Source organism: Kryptolebias marmoratus, linkage group LG12, assembly GCF_001649575.2.
Source record: "Kryptolebias marmoratus isolate JLee-2015 linkage group LG12, ASM164957v2, whole genome shotgun sequence".
NCBI classification, from domain to species: domain Eukaryota; kingdom Metazoa; phylum Chordata; class Actinopteri; order Cyprinodontiformes; family Rivulidae; genus Kryptolebias; species Kryptolebias marmoratus.
Window position 1 is genome coordinate 2,310,059 of NC_051441.1, and position 24,873 is coordinate 2,334,931.

Here is a 24,873-nt window from a genome sequence, read left to right on the forward strand (position 1 = left end):
AGCTGTACAAAACTTCTGCAGCAACATATTTGAAGAGAGGAGACCTAAAGTACATCCGCCATAAAAAACAAACAGCTCCTCCCAGCTGTCAGCACGGCGGTGGAGGGCTGATGGTTTGGGCTGATTCTGGAGTCAGATGTGAGGCCGTCTGTTCGACCAACAGGACAATGATCCCAAACACAACAGAACGGTCCAGAACCAGAACCAGAACCTCAGAGAGCTGAGCAGAAACCAACGAGCTGAAGCAACGCTGGAAAAAAGAGTGGGCCAGAACTCCTCCACAACCATATGAAAACCACTACTGACAGTTATTGCTCCAAAAGAAAGATTTACAAGTTTTTCCAGGTTATATTTTTGTAATTTGTCGTAGTTTTTGCTAAATAAATGATGTTGATTATTGGAAGTTATATTTATGTAATTTTTGGACCTCATAAGAACAAAATATCTTTAATTATGTCCAAATATGTCATTTTTAAAAGATCTGTTACAAATAGACACTCTTCTGAGGGGAAAAAACCCTGATTGACCAACTGAATGTCAGCCAGTCCTAAAATATTTAGGAATCAGAACAACTTCAGCTAAAAATAATTTTTAATTTAAAAAAAAAAAAAGCTTCCTCTCCATCCAAGCTTGACTTCAGCCGAGTTCAGTTTCAGTAAATATGTTGCAATAATCATGTAACTACTGTGATAACCGAGTTTGGTAGACGTACGCAAAGTTACAGGAAGTTGTGTGCAGAAAAAGATCTAAACATCAGATCAGTGAACCTACACAGACATATTTATGACATTTGACGAATTTGTCAAGAATTGCAAAATGTCAGGATTAAAACAGGAAATAAGATGTGTAAAAATAGAAATTAACAGTGTTTTGGATAATTTGACACATACAGCTGCTAGATAAATTAGAAAATAAATCAATTTAGTGAATTTGTCTAATTTAGGTGAGTCTAAATTAAATAAAAAAAGCTTTTTTTATTATTTTTTATATAAGGGTGGGTTGTGGCGTTCTGAGAAAAGCAGTTCTCACCATCAGTGTGAGAAACACAAGAAAAGCACAGGAAAAGACTCCACGCACCACTTACTGGTTTTACCTGATAAAAATGACATGATAAGAAGATTTGTTTTTCTTACTTCACGTCATTATTCTGTGGGAAATATGGAGCGAAAGTTAAAAAAAAAAAGAAAAAACTTGAAAGTTTAAATAGTTCATATTAGAAAATGAGCTTATTGTTTCGACATGGAGTGATATTGTGGCGCCATCTGCTGGAGAAACAGCAACAAAACCTTTCAGTTAAAAAAAAATCTTTATTGTACAAGTAGTTCGATTACATCACACCTTAAATTACACATGCATGAAAATACAAAGTATTCTGTACATATTCAAAAATCCATAAATTAAACTATTTAAAACTGGAGACTCTTAACACTTTTTACATTCATTTATCGGAACCAAAGCCACGCCTCGTTACGTATTTACACAAAAAACAAATAAAAAAGCTACATATTCTCCTTAAAGTGATAAAAACAATCAGATCTTAGCTCCTGTTGTTACATTCCTGAATAATCCATCACCTTTAGGTGTTTATATGAATCAGATAATGTTTGATTATTTGTGAGATTATTTTAGGTCTGTCTGATGACCCTTTACCTTCAGAAACAGAACTTTTAAGACCTCTCTTCTCTGCATTCGATGAGGTCAGTCTCTGAAACACTCATTATGCTCAACTCCCTCCTTTCCTTCCTGCAGCAGAGATCCTTCAGTTGTTGAAGTCAGATCAGTCATGTGTGCCGTTTGCAGAGCTAACATGAACACTTTACTCTGAAAGCAGCGTAGAGTTTACTGTTCCCTTTTGAAACTACAAGTGTCAGTTTCTAGTTTGTACATTTCTGTGAAATGCTGTGTGAATATTATTTCCCCTTTTTTTTTTGCCGTAGAAGACATCATTTCTCACGAGTCATTAAAGCATGTTGGAGATGCAGCGCTGCCTGGACTTTCAGTCCTGTGAGGAAGTGTTGTTGATGACCTTCCTCTTGCGGCTCGACACCAGGTCATAAAACGGGTCCTTGGTGATGCTCGCCCTGAAAAGCAAAAATTAGCGTTCAGACCGAAGCCTTCGAGAGCAGCAGGAGTTATACAAACCTTTGGCAAAGATTATGTTTTTTACACTGTTTTACTTTTTTTAAACATTTGGTTCTGTTAAGAAATGTGAAAAACAATTATTTCATCACCATTTGTCCTGTTTTTGCTGTCCAAATATCAAAACGATCAGCTCATTCAGGACCCGGGTGCAGTTTTGGGAATTTTTTACATTTTAAGAAATATTTTACTTTATTTACAAATATTTTTCCCTACAGAAATACACTGAGATCTCTTCAATTCCTTCAAAAACATTGTTCTCTTTGAAACCGGATTCTGCAAACTTGCTGTTTCTTTTTTCTTTTGCTGCTTTTAGCTTTAAAAATTCAGTTTGATCTTCTTCAATAAATTATATTTAGTTTGGCCTTCTTGTCAGACTTTTTGCTCTGAATTAAGAGTTAGATAAATTATTGTTTGTTGCATAATATTAACCTATTTTTATAGTTCTCCATAAATAAAAAACTTGAAGGAATGAAGTGTCACCGCAAGTTTGATCTGAATTTATCTCAAACATGATGTGAGCAACAGCAGAAACTTGTTATTTATAACCTTAAAGCTGTATTAAGACAAGGTGTAGAAGTTATTTTTTGCAGGTAGTTGAAATGAGTTCATCTCAGCTGCTCATGCAGGTGAAGGTTTAAAGACTCCTGACTTGTTCTCACCTGATTGCATCGATCCAGTCGTCCCGCTCTTCGGAGCTGGCTGCGCTGAGCTTATAGGACTGGTGTTTGCCCTGCACCACTCTGCCTTTGTTCTCCATCTTACAGGCCTTGATCTTCTGTCCTTTGGAGTTATATAACTCCAAACAGAACTGTTTAAACACACATGCAGCACCGTTACAGAGGCCATAAACTTTAATATGCTGGCTCATTGTTTGAACAAAATTTAGCAGCTACTGTTTGTGTAAGCTGGAAAATGTTTTAAACAGAACTGACTGAAGGTTTACCATTTTGCTGGAGTCTTGTAGCGGTCTGACACAAAGGTTCTCCAGAGGGATGATTCCGACTGGATCTTTATCCTGGAGGAGAAACCTGATGTCAAAAACCGACCGAGGATATTTGACTTTTTTGTTCCGTCTTAGCAGAGAAAAGGAAACTTACTGTGGTGTATTTAAAATAGTACAGGCAGCTGTCTGTCAAAATGAACCATCTCCTCTTCCACGTTTTAACCTGGCCGCCTACATCAAGGAGGGAAATGTCTTTAAAACCAAGTTAAGGACACAGTCTGAAATTCTACAATCCTCTCCGTGTTTCCTGTGTGGTCTTATCATCATCGTCTCACCCATTTTTAGGAGCCAACCCTCTCTGTCCGGATTAAAGAACGTCAGAGTGAGGTCGTTGCCGTCATCCTCTGGGATCTTGAAAGGCTCACTGCGGATGCTCGCATATAGTTTCTGCAAAATGTAGAACAAGACATCTGGTTAAACCTTATTCCCTTTAAATTTCATTGACAGCAAAACAAAAAACAAATAATTTAGTGCAGCAAAAACCAAACAATAAGGCAAACAACATTATCGGTTACAAAAAAAAATAAATAAAGACTAGAGAAGGCATTTAAAAACTCCAAAACTTGGAGAAAGTTTTCATGTCAAGGTTCATAGATTCATTGGACTCCAGAGTTGAACAAACTTCATGACATCTACTTATTTTAGACCCAAAGGTTTTAAAAAAGCCTCAAAAAGACTACTGCATCTCAAAGTCTCTGAAGATGCTTTTTATATTAAAGCTATAATAAGTTGGAAGCTATAACAACAACTTTCATGGAGTGAAATAAAATAAATACATTTTCTCTGACAATTATTGATGTCTGGTAATTAGGTTACATGTTTGTTTGTTTTTTGTATCCATGTAGAAACATCCTGCTTCTGTCTGCTGGTGGCAGGAAGTAAATCCTCTCTGATGGATCCGGTTTTATTTTGTTTTTTTTTGTGGGTTTAAATTTATAATTCAGAAACCGATGCACTGCATCCTAAAAGAGAAGCCTACGTATCATTATCAGAACGTCTGAGGCTCAGATGTAAATGTAAAGAAAACATCACACTGGTCTTTCTGTACCTTCCTTTGCTGAGCTTTAGTTTTTTTTATTTATTGTAATTTATTATTTAAAACTTATGCAGGCCATCTGAATCCGCTTTAATTGCTCCCACTTTACATCCCTGACCAGGATGAAGTGAAACACAAATGAATGAAGTGAATCCGCTGACCGTGAGCAGCTCGGTGGGCAGGTCCTCGCCGTTGTTGATGCCTCTGTTCATGGAAACAAATATCTGTAGACTCGGCTTGTCTTTCACGTTGGGGTTGTGCAGACTTGTGTTGAGCATGATGATGGCAAAAGACAGGATGTAGCAGGTGTCTGTTGCAGAAAACCACAATTTAGCTTTCTCTTTGCTCCGTTATTTCTGGCTCAGCTGGAGAATGGCAGCCATTAAAAATAATGGCTTTCTGTAAAACGCAGCTAGAGCCAAAGCAATTATACTGAAAAAAATCAATTAGTTTGAGCTGGAAAGGTAAAGATGATCTTTTTCTGTGGCTTTTATTGCGCTGCTATGTGTCTTGTAGAAGATGTTCAAACTAAAGGCTTAAAAATGGCTTTAATTGAACTGCATGAAATCACCTCTTACCTGTGGATTGGAAGACCCCTGGGTTGCAGTCACAGTATCGAGCTGCAAAAGCCTCCATCATCCTGTCAATCTTCTGTGCCTCTCCTGGGAGGCGAAAGCTCCACAGAAACTGCCTGCCAGAGAGCAGAAATGTAACAAATACGCACTTAAAGTTGAGCACAAGCTGTTAAGAAGAGGCAGGAAGATTTCAACTTCTGCAGAAAAACAACCATGAAGGTAGAGGTGTCTTAATGTGGTGACTTTTACAAACCTCAGTGCCTGAACCAGATTCAGATCGGAGAACTCATGCAGACCCACAAAGGCTTTTAAAATCTGCAGATGCATTTCCTCTCTGTGTGACATTTAAAAACAAAAATAAAATTAAAAATACTACTAAGATAGGTGAACTGACAGCACACAGACTCAGGATCCAGTCGAAAACTGTTTGTGAAGAGGAGAAACTCAATTCTGCAGTTGTGAACAGATATAAATTAAAGGACTAAATGTTTTCCTTTAATTTATTCTGGGTTTAAATCTGTTTACAAAAGGGAAAAGGGAATACTATTGTAAAATATTTCCGCCTTGTAGGCTAGAAGCTTTAAAACAACTGCTTCTTTCGTAGATCACCTGTGAGGGTTTTACCCGCCTCAGTTTGTGTCACATCACCATACCTTTCACCCAAAAAGTTTCCGATGGCGGTCTTGTTCAGTCCTTCCTCCTTGTAAAGGAACTCAGCCACCGACTCTGCTTGCCATTCAAATAAACCATTTTCAATCAGGTATTTGATCCCCTGCAGCAGAAAAACAGATGAGAAGCTGGATGTGAACAATATTTAATTCCTTCAATAAAACATTTGTCACGTAAAAATTATCATCTATTATCTTTTAATCAGAATTTGCATGTCTGTGTGTGTGTGTGTCTCATCTTAAGTTTAAATTCTTATCAGCCCTGATAATGTTTAACCAGTCACGTCACATATGAAGAACGTTTTTCACCCTCTGCGCCACTTCAGGGAACAGGATGTGGCTTTTCTCGCTACCGCTCACGCTGTGAGGCTGTGGGTGCACTGTTTGCACTTCAGTGTCGCACACGTTTCTCAAACCTGCATCCGCTTTATGGAGATCTGCAGAGGGTTTGATTTTGAATGTCAGCTCCAAATGGGCTGAAATAAATAGAATTAAAATCTGCACAGTTTCAGTGTAAGCTGTTGGACTGACTCATCCAGAACAAGCAGGAACTAAATCAGATGAATGTGCTCAAGATCAGTAGTTCCCACACTTCTTAGCAACACAACAACACAAACTTGGCTAAAAAGTATATTGGTGATGGCTTAAAGTTAAATTTTGTTTGGTTTCTGGAGATCATCTCAGGAATCCCCGACAGTCGCAGCTCAGTCTGACGTAACCGAGTCGTAACTTGGCTAAAGCTTATGATAATGTTGTCTTTTTTAAAAAAACACTTCAAAAAGTCAACCTACAGAAACTAAGGCTTTTGTTTGTTCATTTATTCAGAAATCAGTCTTAGACTTGATCGAATACAGGGTTATATTAATTCATTTATTGCTTATAAAGTAAAATAACATCTAAGAAAAGCTTACCACTTTTGGGTCCATGTTAAACTTCTTTTTCCCACGTAGGAATTTCCTGTTCCTTATACTTCTACTGCAACAAGAAACATCAACACAACTTTATTAGGGACAAACTACTCGGTTCAAACTATTCGTTGTTAATCTTTTATTGTTGTTTTTATATTTTTCAGAAAATGTCTAATGATTTAGTTGATATAAAATAAATCAAATGAAGATTTCTGAGGAGCAGTTTACATAAAAGTTAAAGAAAAGCCAATAACTATAATAATGGTAGATTGTTGTCTGCATGCTGTCGTGTGGCTCCTGTTGAACCATTTTAGGCTTCTGCAGTTTACAATCATTCATAAGAACAACAGGAAGTAAAAAAAGCTAATATTCATCTTAAAAATGGTTTAGTGGGCACCACTATTAGGTTGGTTTGGTTAAAGATAAAATTGCCAAATACTTCTCAGGTCCTGTTCTCAACAATGAAGGGTGTATTTCGTAAGGCGGTGGTTCTGTTAAAGTCTGTGGTCGACATGCCAGTAATACAGCTACAGATGCAGCTAAATGTAGCAGCATCACATATGTAGAACATTATCACTTTCTGAATGCAGCGAAAAAAGCAGTGTGAACTAGAAAAGGGGTCAAGCTGTGAAATTAACTCAAAAATGCACCAAAAGGCCATTTCCCATTACATTTTTTTTATCTCTAACAGTAAGAGTCTCTTGAAGTAGTTAGTGACTGATTAGTAGCCAAAGAGGAGTTTAAAGTGATAAATGAATAGCTGAAATAAAACAAAGCATCCTGGAGTTTTGGAATGAATGGACTGTATGGATATATTTGTCAGAAGAAGCTTTAAGTACTGAAAAACAGGAGATTTTAGTTGTAGACTGAAGACAAAAATATTTAGATAAGTTGCATTTTCTGTCAAAAATGTAGTGTGAATGCTGAATACTGAATGGCTGCTGAAATTTGTCAAAGTAGCTGAAACTGAGTTAAAGCTAGATGAAGCAAATGCTAGCTAAAAGTATGAAAAGGCTAGCTATAAAGTAGAAAAAAGGTCAGCTAAAAGCTAAAAGTACCATAAGAAGACAAAAAAACAACAGGTTTGCTGAGTTGATTTCACAGAGAACAATATTTTTGTCGATATATCGTCTTTCTATGGGGAAAATATTTGTAAATAAGGTTCTAAATTTTGAAGGGTCTAAAAGTTAAAGGAACCAAAAGTCATATCACCTGTCACCTGAATGAGATGAATGTTTTCATATATAAATAGGATGCATGGGAAAACAAAACAAAACGCTATAGTAAGAAAGTAGAAAGTAAAACAATAATAACTCCTCTGTGGTCTAAAATGACTCAAATGTGTTAATGAGACTTGTGCACAGTAAGGATTGTGCTTAAAGTAAACTAACATGATGTGAATAAACATGAACCTGATCTGTGTTTTTGTCTGATAAGGAGTAAACTCCTGGGTTTGTTACATGCCTGAGCCCTCTGCCAACACGAGAGCCCACTGCTTCACAAACCAGGAAGTGTTTCAGTGAACCTAAATCACCTCCTTCATCTAATGGAAACCATTTTACATCTGAAGTCAAAGCAAACCACCAAACTAAGCCTTGCATGTTGTGTGGGAGGTTAGGTGGAACTCGGGTGTGCAGACTCAGAGGAGCTTGAGTAAAAATGTACTCACTTGTGCTGCTTTCGTTGGGGGTTGTGCATCTCAGGTATGATGGGATTGATCTCCAGCCTCAGCTTCTGTGAGGAGTGGGGCGATGATGTTAGTAAAAGACAGGGGTTTGGTTTTACATCACTGACTCAGGGCCAATTCGTCCACTGCTTTTGCAAGATAACCTTCAGATCCTTTATGTCTCAATCAAAAGTTGGTGAATAAAACAAGTTTTTTCGTGCGTGCAGCAGAATAACGAGGCATTTTAATGAAAAACCTTGAAAAGGATTCACCACAGTACCTGAATGTCATCCAGAAGCTCAGATTTATGAGTCTTAAAGTTGTCGCCCTCCCTCCTCTCAGTCAGGGACAGTTTCGGGGGAACTGTGGGGGCAACAGAAAGATTTTGGGGCTGCTATAATTCAGACAGTAACCCTGCATGAAGCTTTTAGTGCATGTTCAGCAGTGAAAAATGCCTTGACAGCCTTTCTGACGCCCACGCTCGTTCTCACTGTCCAGTTTGCATCACGGCTTCATCCTTTAGAGAAGTGGTCAATGAATGAGGCTGAAAATAGTAGCTGATCTTCCTCTTTTTAACGAGGCCAACAAGAAGAATTCTGGACATATCTAAGCCTTTAAAGTGCATTTTACCCTCATTTGGAGATGGGTTTTTTCGTCCAGGAAGACAATTTGCAGCATAACAAGTTAAGTTTTATTGTTAAAAAAAGCAAATAATTGTGTGCCTTAGGTCTCAAATGGTAAAAAGCAGATCTGAGGAGATATTATCAGGGTCACACTTTTACAGAAAAGTACCAAAAGCAAATAATCACAATAAGCGGCAATAAACAGCATCAATTCGACTAAGTTCTAAATAAAATCCCACAGATAAACTTCTCTGAAACACTTTAAAACAATGCTGTTTACTTGGTTTATAGCCTCAGCTGTTCTTGACAACTTAATATTTCAGAATTAAAAGTTGATTTTCATACCTTTCCCCCAGAGGAAGCTGTCTTTTCTGCTTAAAGCCATGTTGTTGTGCAGAGCGACTGACTGGCGGCTGCACAGGAAGTGAACTGAGAGTCATATTGAAAAAAAAAAGGGCCGGCGCTGCCATTCTGACACTCAGCTGTGACACTGAACGTCACTTACAATGATCCACTAATCTGGAATCTATTCATAACACACAGTTGCACAACACTGCAAATCTAAGAATGACGTATGCAGATTTTTTACTTAAACAGCCTTTTAATCTGGAGGTTTGGTAATCAGGTCATTGTGGTCATGATGTCACAAGTAAAACTTTGCTCCAGAACTACACCTGATTCCTGTTTAGAACCTAATCTTATAATAAAAACGCCCAAAATTATGTCCTAAATTATTATTTTTAAATCGCATTTTTCCATTTTTGCAATATCTATAATATTAGAAGCATATTTTCTCAAGATGATGCTGGAAAAACTCCACACCTTCCTCACCTGCAGACTGTAATGTTATTCTAGCTGAGTGTCTAAAAAACTCCCTTACAGCTTATTACGAACTCTGTGGCTCGAGTGCTGACTAAGAGAGACCACATTTCTCCTGTTTTAGCCTCTCTGCATTGGCTTCCTGCAGAATACAATTCTAAATCCTCCTCATTACAGATAAAGCGCTGCATGGTTTTTCTGCAGCACATTTAAAGCAGCTAATTGTTCCCTGAAATACAACTTGAACGCTTCGCTCCCACCATGCAGGCCTATATGTTGCTCCAAGAATCTCTAAAGCCAGATTGGGAGGGAGAGCCTTTAATTTTCAGGTTTCTCTGCTTTGGAAACTGTCAGGCTTCATCTCTTTTAGAGCCTTTAGCTCAGTCCTGAAAAGTTAGTAAGACTTTTGAACAATGCTTATCTTTTTAAGCAGGCCTGTTTCACCCGCTGTCTGTATTTTAGTCATGGCTTGTGTTTTTAGCTATTTCTTAACTGTTTGTGTTTTTTTAACTATTGTTTCTGCTTTTTTAACCACTGTGTTTTAGTCACTACTAGGATCATTATTATGCTGTGCCCTTGCACTTTAAAATCAGAAACAGCTCATGTGGGTATAACAGTTTTGTCCTTTATTGTTAATTGTTTTGATTTATGACATGTGCTGCTGACCTCTTGGCCTGGTCACCCTCAGTGGGTTTTTATCTGGTTAAATAAAGGTGATGATGATGATGATGATAATGATAATGATGATGATGATGATGATAGAATCAGCTGCCTGTTTGGTTACGAAACACCAACATATTCACTGCCTTTGAATCCAGGCTAAAATCTGTTTTATTTCACAGCGCCTAGTTTTAGTTACTACATTTATAACCGTTTTATTGAATAGCCTGTATTACTTGTTTTTAAATAGTTTATCATATGCTCTTATTCATCAGTTTGTATATATTTGCCTTTATGTTGTTTTATGTCTTTCTTCATTTTTATCTTTCTGATTTGTTACGCAGTTTGAGTGACCTCTGCATTTAAAGAGCACTATATAAAGTTATTTATTTTTACTTAAGTGCTTTAGGTTTTAGAATTATTTAAGTTATAATGTTTTTGTCTAATCAGAAAAGAACTAATGAGAATGTACTGACAAAAAAGCAGCAAATTGAAGAATATAACTTCTAAAAACACTTCAGGCTTTGAGATTGACATTAAAAATAATAAGTTGCTGCATTTATGAAGATTCAAAGCAGAATATCAGAAATATGTCATGTAAAATAAGTGATATATATTCAAAGTAACTGTCCTAATTCAACTTAGAGAAGGATTACTGAAAAGTCCAAGTCTGGGGATGAACACAAAAGGATTTCTAAGGCCCTAAACATCCCTGGAGTTCTGTAAAACCCATCAAGTAATGGAAGGAGTATGGGACGTGTAAATCTACCAAGAGCTGGACGTCGTGATTTTGCAAAAAGAAGACTAAAAAGAGACACCTGTGAGCACTTTGAAGGAGGCACAAGCTTCAGCAGGTGCGATGGGAGAGACTGCACAGATTGTCCTCCCTTTATTTTGTGGCATTTATTTAATCTTCTTTCATAAGAAGCCTTTCAGGGCCAGCTGCTGAGAAGCACTTGACCACGGAGTCTTCAACATGCCGTTTGGCAAACTCTAGTTGAGTTTTCTTCAACAATGGCTTTCTCTTTGCTTCTCTCCCATAAAGCTCAGACTGGCGAAGAACCCGAGCATCAGTTGTTGTCTGCACAGTCTTACCCATCTCACCTCATGATGCAACATTTCTAAAAAGGAAATGTCACATTTCCTCTTCTGCTGTGATTTGGACTGATGTGTTTATATAGTGCAAATACATAGCCATTTATCGGAACATTCAAAATCACAAAAAGTTAGTATAAATATTGCAATTTGTTAAAGTTCTAACATCTTTCCACCTCCAAACTAAGTTCTTAGTATCATCCTTCAGACTCTTTAGTCATCAATAATAATAATTCTTAGTTTTCTAATAAAGTAGATTAATAACTGCACCAGAGCCCGGCATCGTCCCATTTTTCCCGTCGTTATAGTAACTTCAAATTACATTTAGGATTCAGTGACAAACTATCTGTAAAGCTTTGCACAATTTGGATTCTGAACAGGTGTCACATCATGGTGGTTTAGAGAATCCAAAGTGCAAACAACAAAAAACACAGTTAGAGGAAACTAAAACTGGAAATATTGGGAAACAACAACAACAACCTATAGGGGGACATGAAGGAAGCATAAGAAGTTCTCATGCTCAGGAACCTAAACAGTATGATGGCACAATGACAGATGGAGAACCGGTAAAAAGAGCTGGAAGGGATGATTACAGTGATCGCAGGTGAAGCCAGTGGGCAGATAAAGGACAGGTGTAGATGATGAACTGAAGGTAAGGATGACTGAGGGAAACTGTGGCAAATTACACAGAGAGGGACAGAAAACACACAGAATCTTCTGAGTTACTTAATTAGGGCTCGACTAGGGTGATAATTTGTGTCTCATCTGCATATCTGTAATCATTTTATTTTGCTAAGTAATTATCTTCTAATCTGAGCGATCTGGTGGAAAGTTTTGAATAGAAGAGACCGAGAACAGAACTCTGTGAAACGACAAGTTGATCCTAAAATCAACTCAAAAACAGTTCAGTGGAATATATTCCTTTCACAAAGTCTGAATATAGTAGAAGAAAAAGTTACAAACCAGCCCAGTTATTTATGTTACTGAATAAAGTTGTACAATTTTACTTTTTTTTTTTAAATCTCTGCCATGTAGTATCCAAAAAAGTCAGAAACGCCACCCATCCCCTTCTTAAGAGACCAGGCTTCTAACCAGATTCTTGTTTTCTTTAAGGTAATCTGGTTTTAAGTTCTTCAGAAAAAAGAAAGAAACCTTTGAGTAATACCTGTTCAGGTTGTGCTGCTGCAGTTTAATGCATCAAATGTTCAGCTAGTTTTAGCTTCTCTGAGTTTCATAACAGCATTCTTTAAAGTTTACTCAGAATGTGAGTAAGCAAACAACATCCAGCCAAGGCTGGTTTGAACTAATTAAAAAGATACTTGAGTAATGAACAGAAAAGAAGCTTATAAAACAACAAACTGAAGGTTTGGGCTGCAACAGAACATGTCCTGTCTGGCATGGAAACATGCCAATAAAAACCTTGTCCATTATGGCAAATATTTTTGAAATGCACAGCATTTCTAGTTTTAATTGTAAAAGTTAGAAAGAAAAAAAAAAGAATTATCTTGTCTCTAAAACTATTTCAGTGCACACATGAACTGGAAAACGTGTGTCAGTGTGTTTTCAGATGGATTGTTCAAAGTTGACCTTCATCAAATTAGGCCTCATCCGTCGCTGCTGTCAATCAACCTGAAGGTTTGTTAGAAGACGAGGTGATACACCAGCTGCTAGCTGTTCTGTCTGCCGTGCTTTGATTCTGCAGTAATGGTTTCCGTCTTTGTATTCTTTGGTCCATAATGAGGAGTGTTTTGTTCCCATAGCTAGTAATAACCCAGGCTTGGATTACCGAGCAGACCTTTGAGATACGTGTCTGAGAGTCCAACGAGTCTAAACCTCAGAGTGAACAGCATCTCACCAGCCTGTGACTGCTGGGGGAGTAGTTAGTGTCTCAAAATAACAGGAAAACTGTGAGAAATTATGTGAATCTTTCATTGTGGTCTCCTGAATTCTAAATGTCTGCCACCAAGTGAACAGCGAGTTGATCAGCTGCGTTTTTGAAAATCAAAGCCTATTTATGTCAGCATGTCTTCCAAAACAGCATTTTTGGCTGTAAACATGGTTTTGTTGCCCATCTTTGCCCACATCATACCCACCTCAGCAGCCTTCCATAATGCACGTTTGAACTGGTTTATCAGCGTGGTTAACATGAAAGTGTCAAAATGCTACTTTAGCAGTCGTGACATGGGTTGGAGATGCCTGCAATGACTTTGTGACTATTTCGAGCAAAAGGTTATCACACAATTTTTTTTTTTTTTTAAACACATTCAAAGCTCACTTCTGCAGTTCACGGGAGGAAATTGAGAAATCTGCGAAAGTAACAAGATACTCTGGAGACATTCAGGAGACTCCCTCATGAATGCTGTTCACCAACTAGACAACCCAGTGTGATGCCACCTTTACACAGTGGAAAGTCACAAAATAACCATAGAAAGAGGAAAAATACAATGAAAAGAAATTCAAAATTTACAACGTGCACAAATTAAAATGACAAACTTTGTTATCAGTTGCTGCAAAGTGTCACAAAAAGGTGTGCAATGATCAAAGCAAACAAGAAAAAAATTTAAATAAAAAAAAAAGGCAAAATCAGGTGGTTTGGGTGAGGAGGCCTCTGATTGACTTTCAGTAGCAGAGTTCCTGATATGTCCTACTGGGAAGAACCAAGACCCACTGGAGAAATATCTCACCGCTGGCCTGGTAACGCCTCAGAGTCCCTCCATATGAGCTGGAGGAGGTAACTGGAGAGAGGGAGGTCTGAGGATCTTTCCCTGTTGTCCTTGCAGATGATGGAAGGATGGATGAAAATATTTGGTACAGAATTAACAAAAATGAATCAAATATTATGCAAAATAGCTACAAAAACAATATGATGTGAACAAATGCAAAGTGGCTGAAATAACACAACATTTATTTAAGTACAGTCTCCCATGACTAAAACAAAAATGCTACAACAAAAAGTTGACACTAATTCACAAACAAATGCAAAATGATGCAATGTGTGAAACAAAATAATGCAAACAGCCACAGAACCTCACAAAGAAACAAACTTAAAGAAACAAAACTATCAGAAAAAGTGAATAATAACCACAGCATTCACTAACAGACACAAAGTGGAACAAAATGACACAAAATAATCCGAAAGTGATGCAAGGTGACAACACTTTGGAACAAAATTATCTCAAAAAGCATGCAGGCAAAAAATAAAGGCTCCAAACAAATGTATATTTGACAAAAAATGCCACAAAATGACCATGAAGAAAAATAAAAGTATTCAAAACAACCAAAAAGAATCAAAAATGAGAAAAGATGCAGAAATTCAAAGCAGAGTATTTCAAAGATGCACACACCAACCAGAGAGAGACTAAAACCTGCAGCAGCACAAAATGAGACCAAACAGACTTTTAAAATACCACAAGGCCACATGGCAGTCTGTGCCAATCAGCAGCCTAATTAGTCATTATGCTGATGGGAAACAGCTTCCCTGATGGAGGGGATCCACAGACAGGTTTAAATACTAAAACAGATCAGGATGTGTGTTCCATTTGAGCTACACATCAGTCAAAGCAAACATAATTCCCTCCAAAGTGAGCTTCAGCAGCTGCCATGTCGACCGTCTCACACAGAAAGTTACGAGGATCAAGCCTTAATTCTCAACCTACCGCCTGAACCGCAGGTGCACATATTCAGGCAGAGGAAAGGCAAAACCGTCCTTCATATTGGTAATTACTGAGCTGCCTTCATTCCAATTTGTGTCATTTAGGATGTCTCTGCTGCACAAACAAGCGAACTAAGTGTTTTGATTTGACATTAGACTTTAACAAAAGCGACCTGCCTCCCCTTTTATCAGCGCCATCTGACAAAAACCGACACGCTTCTTTGTGTAAAACTTATTACTCTATACAAAAAACTTCTTCTTTAGTCCCATTCAAGGTCCTGGTGTTTTATTCAGTTGCCATAGTAACTCAAAACCCATAACGCTAATTTTGGTTTGTAAGATTAGAGGGCTTTAGATAAGAAATGCAGATCTATTTAGAGCAGAGAAATGTGGGCAGATAGGAGGATTTATGTTGAAATGCGCCTCGTGCATACATTAGGCACTCCCACAGCGATCACAGTGAAAAACCAGAGAAGTTTCAGTTACTTTAAATCCAGACACCAGTTTATCGAAACATGGCTATTCAGATTAAACTGTAGGGAGATAGAAGACAAAATAAGAACATAAAGAGAAAATATAACTTTTTATATGAATGCTAAGAATAAGGTAAATGTACCACAACATAAATCCTGACATACTTTATTTGAAAATCATTAATAGCAGCAAGATTATACCAGCTTCACATCATGGCCATTCCATTTTATCATCTGAATATGTCCCATTTCTCAGGCAAACATATCGTAAACCTGAATATTCTGTGGTCAAGGTTGAGTGATAAAACACATCTCTGCAGGCAATGAGTCACTGCTCTGTTTATCAGGTTTGATGAACATTAAGGACAGATTGAAATGATCTTCAGCAGAGAAAAATCAATTTGTGTTTGGACAAAAGTGACCATAAATAAAAGTCTCTGTTAAACAACAGTAACTAATAGTTTTTATGTGCCACCAAAAGTCGTGCCAATCTAACTATAAAGGAAGACGGAGTGTGTGTTTGAACTGGCCAACAGCAGTTAAATCCTGCAGCGGCTTAATCAATTTCAGCTTCTTTCAAGCTCATTTTTCTGCAGCTTCCTTTAATTGAAACCGTTAGATGTGCTGGAGACGTTAAGTAAATGAGCTGTTCGGCTGCTTCCGCTCAGAAAAACAGCTGAAGACTGACCTAAACCACAACACTTGACATCACTTTGATTAGGATAAAACATGCAAAGCAAGCTGCCCTGCTTCCTTAAGGTCACAGAATGGTAATTTCACTTTTGCATTGCTAATCAAGTCATCACAACTGGAGCGTAAAAAAGGAAAAGGTGTCCCTTTGACACTTTGTTCTGTCTGACAGACAGTTTGGGTCGAGGGGGAGATACCATGGTTCCTTTATGAGTTGGTCTAAATAAGAAACGTCTCTCTTCATTACAGAGGGGGAGAAATTTAACTCAGACGTGATAAAATTAAAACCTAAACATGGCTGAAAACATCATATACGTATGGTACCAACTCTCTAGGAGAATGTTTCTTTACCCGTTTCATTTAGGAAGAAAAGAAAAGAAATAATTTAATTTCACCATGTCTATATCTGTCATTTTCTGGGGTTTTGTGTTTACATTTATATTTGATTTTTTTGTCACGGTGGGGAGAGTTGTTCTGAACCCAAACCGCAGGCAGACAAAGAGGAACTCAAAGGAAACCTAATTTATTAACAAAAGGTTGACGAGGCAGCAACTAAAACTAAACGACAAAAACCAGGGTTGAAAAGAACACAAGAGGCGAGACATGAAGAAAAACCAGACAGCACATAGGTGTGAAAATGAACCAAAGGGAAGTGAAGGAGATGAGCAGGTTTTAAAAGCTCAGGATGATTTGGAAGTGGACACAGGTGACTGATTCTGAACGAGGGACAGGTGTGGTTGAGGCCGGCTGACAGGTACTGAGCGGAGGAAAGGTGAATGATGACAGGGAACACAAAAAAAAAAAACACAGGAACCACATACTATAATTAAAGAAACAATAAACTCAATACAACAAACCCAAAAACCTGAAATCCTGACATTTTTTTAAAAATAAAAACTGATTTCTGTGGTCAGTTTCGCCCCAAAAAACTTTAACTTCTGTTTGTCCCTATTTATGTTTCTATTTCTTTTACACTTTTTACTTGTTTTTTGAGTTTACAACTTTTCCATGTGTTTATTTTTAGATATGCCAGCTGGAAATGATCATTATTTTCTTGTTAAAGCCTTCTTGGAGGATTTGTTTTTTGGTTTGTTTTAGAAATAAATATTACATTTTATTCATGTATGATTCAGTTATTTAATAGGTGCAGCAATATGTGTGTGAATTAATTTTTACTTTTTCAAATGTTGAATAATCTGGAGTTCTGAGACTAAGGAACCAGCTTCCATTTAGGGAATAAAATGGAGGAACATGCAAAGATCTAATTAGCAGATATGGAATTACTGCTATCTTCTTCATCTAGAGTTTCTTTAAAACTTGAACTTGACATGTCGGGCTCCTCTGAGCTGCTGGAGGAACAGAGGGCTTGTCCGGAGAGAAATTACTGTGAAGGCAGAAATGAAATGAAACTAAGACGCAGCTCTGTGAAGGTGACAGCCTGAAAAGGGAGCACTTATCTAATCAGGGTAGCAGCTGGTTGCTGTCAGAGCCGATAAAAGGAACACGAGAAACGGCTTTACTTTCTCATTTAGAGGAGCGAGTGATAAGCACTCAGCAAAGGCAGCTGCCACACCTGAATCCTCCGACACACAAAAGGAGATCCGATTTGATTTGATATGTAACGGGGCTGGGACTTTTAATATGACTGATAGACAGGTAGAAACAAATTATGTCACCAAATCGTAATTCTGTTTTATTCACTCACTGACATCTTTACACTGCAACACCTGTGAAATTTACTGCAATCCAATACAGCTCAGCCATATTTGTTAACAAGACTGCTAGAATTTCAGTTTTGCTGATGTGAACAGCAGCAGAAACTGTGTCTCTCTGGGTCGTCTGACATGACTTGCTTGGAACCGAGTGCCTGTCCAGATCTATCAGATTAAAACTTGTTGAAAAACATATTTTTACTCTGTGTGATCTGCTCCTTCAGAGCAACACACCCTGGATTACAACAACTTTTATAAAACCTAAATTTAGTGGTATTTTGATGGCTTGTTGTGCTACAGTTCCTATTTAAATGTCTCAGAAAGAGCTGCATGAAGCCTGATTATTATTATTGGCTCGGGTTCTTACCATTTTAATCCTCACATCATAACAAGGTGCTGTAACGACGTTAGGATTTGACTTTACAGCAAGCCTGAGATAATTTATATTGGAAATGGGCAAAACTGAAATAAACTGATTGGAGTTCTTAAGAAGCCCAATATTTCCACAAACCTTCAGAGCAACAGTTTTACAATTTAAATACTATTTTTTACTCTTGTAGACCTTTTCCTTTCAGAAACTCTTCACAATAGAAATGCAATTTTTTTTATGACTGATTAGGTGCCGCTTTGCAAAATAATACATTTTTAGTTTAAAAAGAGCTAATGTCTGTGGAGGTATGAGATTGGATTGGGCTCATTTTAAAGGATATTGTGGTTATTGTTGTTCCTGAAAGTCCATTAAATGAGCGGATGGAGGAAGGCATTCTGCTCTGGTTCTGTCATTCTTACCTGGGACAAAGGGCCAGGAACGTTAAATGAATTTTTAATTTAAATTCCCTTTGCTTGTTTATTTGTTTTGTTCTTCCTCTCAGAATAATTTACTCACTCAGAGTCTGTTGTGTCTGCTTTCCGTGTTGGAGGGTTTATTCACAGACCAGCTCTCCTCTGCTCGGCAGAGATGCAGCATCTTGTTCTGGATTTCCCTGCTTATAATTAAGGTGCTCTCTGCTTTCCCCTCTCCTGCTCGTGAAGTGATGCTGGCAAATTTACAAAAACATCAACATTTTGCTGTTAATAACAAATGTTCACAAACTAAAATATGATTAATCTATCAGACAAATAAAGCTTTAAGGTGTAAAAGTCCATTTTGTAACATTTTATGTGATCAACACAACACTTTAGGTAGAAAATCAACTTTTAGAAGAGGAATAAAAACATGAAGATCAGTAATAAACACTATTCAAGTCACCTGCTCTTATTTTACTTTTGCAAAAATATAAAAAAGATACTTGCTGTCATGATCAGTGGTGATGACGGAAAGGAACCCAGAGCGCAGACTCATTGTAAAAAATAGAAACTAATTTATTAAACTAAAGAAACAAACGAAAACCAAACAGCTGACGTGGCAGCGAACAGACAAGAACTAAAATAAAGACATAAACAGAACAGAACTCTGAGGACAGGAACACGGAGCGAAGCAGCAAACACAGAAACATCAAACTAACAACAAACATCAACAAACCTTAGACAATGGACCAGCGAGGTATGGAGAGAAATGACCGGGTTTTAAAGACTGGGGATAACGAGGTGAGTGGGAACAGGTGGACTGATTGCTGAGTAGGGACAGGTGAAGATGGGCGTGTCTGACAGAGAAGTGAATGACTGGGGGAGAATGAACATGAACATGAGACAAAAACGAAAAGTACAACCAAACAAAACAAAAACCAAAGAACTAAAATCAACATAAAACAAAAACAAAACCTAGAAAAAAAAGCCAAATCACCACACTTGCTAACAAACTGAAAATAAAACTGTTTAAATTCAATTTGAGCTGTACATTGGACAAATTATTTTCTGCAGCTTCATTTCTTCTAAACACAACCTTTTTTATTGTTATATTTATAATTTTTTCCCATTTCTGTGTGCATGTTTTTGTCTGTTAGTAAAATATCTCATGAATAACTAGACAGATTTGAATGAAACTTTCAGAAAGTAATCCCTGAATGTACATCTACTGTACAACTGAATAACTTTTAAGATCAATCAAAGTCAAGATGGCTTCCACAGCTAATGCATCACAAAAATGACAGATGTTGAGCTAAAGTTTCAGGTGGTATTATCAGGTGAGAGGAAAATGAAGCCAGAGTGCAGACTCTTCTTTAAAAACTGATTTATTATAATAAGAAAAAACAAAAGACATGACTAAATTTAAAGGAATAAAGGTGAAAGGTCATGGGAAACAGGTTAGGTGGGCGTGGCAGGCTGATGGGAAACTACTGAGCCAAAGTGAACACAAGGAACAAAAAAAACAGGAGTAGTAAAAATGAAATTCACACACAGAAGATAACAAAAACAACTCAAATCCTGACATTCTATGTGTTAGAGTCATTCTAACACATTGTTTGAGTGTGATAGTTTGTAAAATTACATCATTTTCAAGATATGACCAACACAACTATAATTCTGTCATTTTTCAGAGTCTAAAGGTCTGGCTTTAAAGGCGGTGGCTGATATTTATTCCTCTAAAGAATGCTAGGCCTTTAATTGTATTTGTTCCTGCCAGTCTATTTGCAGTTTTTTGTTTTTTTTCCAAGAAGAAGATTTAACTTGTCTCTCTTTGTGACTAATTCTTGGAAAAGTATGAGCCCAAAACCTGCTGCAGCCTTGAAGCTTATTAAACCGCTAAAGAGCAGAGTGTGTGGATCTCATTACGGTGATCCTTTTTATTTTAGCGCTGCATTCACCCTCGTCTCTTTTTTCATGTCTGACTCATCAAAGTCTTTGCACAACTATTTAACAAACGGTTGGATAGCAAAAAGTCAAGAAGCCTCTCCCACTCATGTGTGACGCTTTGTCAGGAGAAGGTTTGCTGCTAATGGATGAGTCCTCAGCTGAGCCTATTAGAGCTAAAATTATCCCACAAACACGCAGCGCATGCTGACCTGACCTAATCATCAGAACACCTCATGGTAAATAATGAGCACAAGATGAAACTATTAAAGTCCAGGATTCCTTGAAGGAATGCATATTGCCAGCTGCTTTTCATGGCTGGTCTGTGAATAAACCTCAGATACTAACACATCACATTTTAGCTTTAAAGTGACTGAGTCAAAGCTAAGTTCAGTTAGCTGTGGCGGCCATCTTGAATCGGATTGTCTCCATAAAGTAATTAGTTGTAAATATACATCCATTGATTACTTTCTGATGGTTTGTTTAGGATTTGTTCAGTGGTTCGTGAGATATTTTGCTAACAAACATGGTTGAATTGTAGCCATTTTGCGCTGTCTAATGTCAGTTGGCTGTGGCGGCCATATTGATTTGGATTGGCTCCAAAAGTGAACCAGTTATAGAGGTATATCGGGTTGACTTTAATGGTTATCCAGTTGTACATTCAATGATTTCTTTCTGAAAGTGTCAATAAAAACGGTACGGGCAAAAACATCAACGCTCTGCCTTCACCTTCGGTGGCGGGCAATAAAGACTCTCACATCAACCATTTGTTTTTATTTTTACAGTTTTATTGACTTTTGGGCGACGCTGCTGGTTAGTTCTTGTTCTCTTGGGGGAATGTGTTTTGTCTCTTTGAATCAATGTTACATGAGGCAGACAGGAAACAGGTGGGCAGCGTTTGTGACCTTCCTGCTGCCGTAGGAGTCCATTCCCAGGGGTGCTGCGTGGCTCCCACTCCACACACGGGTGGTAAACTACACCATAAACAGGATCTAATGAGAGTTTTCTGCTAACATGACTCAAGGCTTAAAAAACTGGATTGATTTTCATTAATGGAGCCTTTTTTGTTTGTTTGTTTTTGCTCTTTTTTTGTAATCTCAAAGTCTAACATGAAAAATGCACTGAGTTCCATAAAAGTAAACATATTAATGTTGCAGCTCCTCTGAAAAACTTCACATTGATTTAAATGTCTCTTGTTTTCTCCTCTTTAATGTCATTCACCTATATTTAATTCATGTAATCTGCAGTGAGCTGTGACCTCAGCGGTTTGGACCCATATTTTGATGCTCTAGTTTTCCATCTTTTAATGCGCTGTTCATGCAACTTTTTTTTCTGCTGCATTTTTGCTCCTTCTGTCCACAAACAATGCTTCTCTTTGCTTCGTAACTGATGGCGTGAAGGAGCTGAGCACAGGACAGTGAGGCAGAGGTCAGGCAGATGATAAAAACCAAGGTTATTTATTTCCAGGGTTGTGCAGCTTTGTTCTAATACAATACGTATCTTGATGCAATATCAGCAGTCTGATTCATAAGATAAGACTTTATTTATCCCACAGTGGGGGAATTCAGATGGCACAGCAGCAACAGGATAATGTACAAAAAAAAATACATTCTCAAGCTATATACTTACAGAAAAAGTATGTACATATGTATTATTATGTCCATGAAAGGAAAATAAAAGCAGAGGAGGCAGTAATGACGTTATTTATTACAGTTATATAGTCCGATGGCAGTGAGCAGGTTTAATTTCATGTATTAACCTTTATTTACCCAGGCAAATCCTACTGATCACAGATCTTTTCTTCAAGGGAGGCCTAATATGCATGTTTTAAATTATGGGAGGAAACCTGTGCAAACTCCACACAGGAAGAGCCCAGGTCTAACCCGGGGCTTGAATCCAGGACTTTCTTGTTTTTAGGCATTGTGCTGCCTTATTCAAATAATGCTACACTGTCAGCAAAAACCAATACAATGCAATACAATTTGGCCTTTAATTAAGATACAATGTAATACACCAAAAAATGAGGCTTAAGTGAGTAAACTTGTGATGTTTACTCTTTTAAGAACTCAGCAGGAAGCAGAAAAGTGTATTTTCTACATTTTAAAGAATAAAACGCAAGTTAAGCCTTTTTTTCTGCTGGAATATTTGTTGATCCGCAGCTTGAAGCATATGTTTAGTGTTTGTTGTTGCAGTTCTCCTCCTGAGCAGTAGGTGTCGCCAAAGAGAAAAACTAGCTAAACAGGAGGGAGTGCAGCAAGAAGAAGAGCTGGAAGAAATGAGGAGAGGGAATCTGTTCTTCATACGTTAACTTTTCTGTCATTTTAGAAACAAACCTGCTGCTGACTTTTAAATATTAAACCGGTTGGATTTTATAAAACTGATTTTATTTAAACTGATTCTTCAAGATTTCATCCTAAAACTGCATCGGTGCACGGCCACTTTACTGATGGAGTCGCATCACGTGCAGCCATAAATCAGTATAAATCAATTAATCTTCACTTCCTTATTTATTATTAAAACCTAAATAAGTCAGGAGTAAATGCAGAACATGACAGAAAGACAAAAAAGAAAGAAATAATCTGGCAAAAAGCAAATAAATTAAAAGTAAACACTGAGGTGAGTCACTGCACTGCAGATGTGCTGATTACAAACAGATCTGGTTTGACAACACGTTAAACTTTATTGTTATTAATGTTATTAATGTCTTTTTTATACTTTAGTTCATATTTTTTAATAATAGTTTTCTGTTTTTGTTTTTTTTCTTTTCGTAATTTCTGCATTCTCATGTAAACAGTTATTTGTTTTAAAGAAAAACACTTGTTTAAAAAATCTGGAGTTGTCAACTTAAAGCTTAAAGCTCTTGTTAGAACACCTGCATCCTGATCAAAACTGTAGCAAAAATAAAGCAGTTTCCACTCATTCACGGCGTTATTTATGTTCCTTATTCGGCCTCTTTCCCCTGCAGAAGACATTGCTTATGAAACGTACGTGGAATGAATCTCTAGTTTTCTGGCCGCTGTTGCAGCAACAGATGGCCTCATCATCGCTGTTGTCATGGTCGTTTAAAGAACAGCGAGGGCCTCCTTTCTAGCCTGGGGGAAGGATGGTGGGAGAGAAATCCTTTACAGCAGACGGCGGCGTCTTGGTGAAAAGCACGAGACAAGTGATAATAGTGTGTCAGAAAAAAGGGGTTGCTTTGGCACATTTCGACATAACAGCCGACTGATCTGTTGCATCAGTGATCCTCAGCAACACATCTGAGGAAATGGTTCACAGCACATCTGCACATCTGCTGAGGCTCACTAAAGCAACAAAACAGCAGCTTTCAGGGCAAAAATAAAGAATAAAAAACCATATTACACACCTATTTCTTGGCTTGTTTCAGCCGTTATAAAAGACAGCAGTAAAGAAAAAATACTCTAAAAGCTCATTTATCTTTTAATTTATTCGAATGTTTCTTAAAGTAAATACTGTGGAAGATACCAACAGTTTTAACTAAAGAAAGTAAGATGGATTTGCTTAAAAAGCTGTTCTGAAATGATCCTTTTGTTATTGGGAAAATACAGGGTTTTTAAGATTACGTTCACCTAAATGATGATAATAAAAGTTACCCAGTTTGAAGAGGTGCAACTAAAAATACCTTAATATTAACAACTTTTCTGATGAAACAGAGCGATAGAGTGAAGTTCATGCAGTATAACTTTAATAGTATTTAAACCTAAAATAAAACATATATTCTATAGACCAGTACTCTTTAGTGTGAACGCTGAGCGCTGAATGACTTTGCTGTAACTTGCTGAAAAAGCTGAAACTCAGCTGATAAAAGTAAAAGAAGCAGAACACTAGCTAAAGGCTAAAAGTAGCATAAGAGGACAAAAACAAAGCAAGGAGGTTGAAGCAGATTTCAAAGAGTTTTTCTGAAAGAATTGAAGCGATCAGAATGTATTTTACTGATCAGAACTGGATTGTATTTAGAGAAATTTGCACTTCCTTCAAAAGGGTTAAAATCTCACAAAGTATGAGGGAGCAGTTTGCAGAAACAGAAGGAGGAAACTCTAAACAGGAAAACGATGGTGTGAATGCTGACTGAGCGTTCACACAATGAGGGAGCTTCATGCTTTCGTGTTGGCACCCTTAAGTTTGGTAAAAAAGTTTAAAAAAAGACACATTTGTGCATCAGTGATATTAACCAATAAATGATTTTAATAAGTGCAGCAAAGCGTCTGTATTAAAGGGGAGCTCCAACCCAACTTGTGCTCCAACAAAATCAGTAAAACTTATTATTTTTGATCACATCTGACCTATTTTTCTGTTTTAAATGAATGCAGCTTCCTGCGTTCTTCCCGTCGTCTGCTGTGAGTAAAGCGTCGTACATGTGTGACAGGCTGAGGGGTTTTGGATTTATGTCCCGTTTGGTGCCC

At 37.5% G+C, this 24,873-nt stretch overlaps 1 protein-coding gene across 5 annotated transcripts; it reads right to left on the reverse strand.

The window, feature by feature from the left end:
* Positions 1-1,849: 1,849 nt before the first annotated feature.
* Positions 1,850-9,047, reverse strand: cyth4a (cytohesin 4a). 5 transcript variants are annotated; one of them, XM_037978868.1, is made up of 13 exons: positions 8,967-9,047; positions 8,279-8,361; positions 8,002-8,063; positions 6,336-6,396; positions 5,410-5,528; positions 5,010-5,090; positions 4,760-4,872; positions 4,343-4,491; positions 3,421-3,532; positions 3,240-3,316; positions 3,086-3,157; positions 2,802-2,950; positions 1,850-2,081 (listed from the first exon to the last, which is right to left on the reverse strand). In XM_037978868.1, exons 1-13 carry the CDS (start codon positions 9,004-9,006, stop codon positions 1,997-1,999), a joined length of 1,203 nt encoding a protein of 400 aa, XP_037834796.1. In that variant the 5' UTR covers positions 9,007-9,047; the 3' UTR covers positions 1,850-1,996. The 5 variants fall into 5 exon arrangements, with proteins under 5 accessions (XP_037834796.1, XP_017274824.1, XP_017274823.1 ...); XM_017419335.3 differs by having other exon boundaries at positions 6,336-6,399; XM_017419334.3 differs by having other exon boundaries at positions 8,002-8,066.
* Between the last annotated feature and the right edge of the window lie 15,826 nt (positions 9,048-24,873).

What these genes read in the sequence shown, in the direction of transcription:
- cyth4a (XM_017419333.3), bottom strand. Translation starts at nt 9,006, where the DNA reads ATGGCTTTAAGCAGAAAAGACAGCTTCCTCTGGGGGAAAG. An exon ending in AGCTTCTGGATGACATTCAG is followed by an intron (nt 8,067 to 8,278) that starts GTACTGTGGTGA and finishes CACTCCTCACAG; the next exon opens with AAGCTGAGGCTGGAGATCAA. An exon ending in CCCCAACGAAAGCAGCACAA is followed by an intron (nt 6,400 to 8,001) that starts GTGAGTACATTT and finishes TTCTTGTTGCAG; the next exon opens with TAGAAGTATAAGGAACAGGA.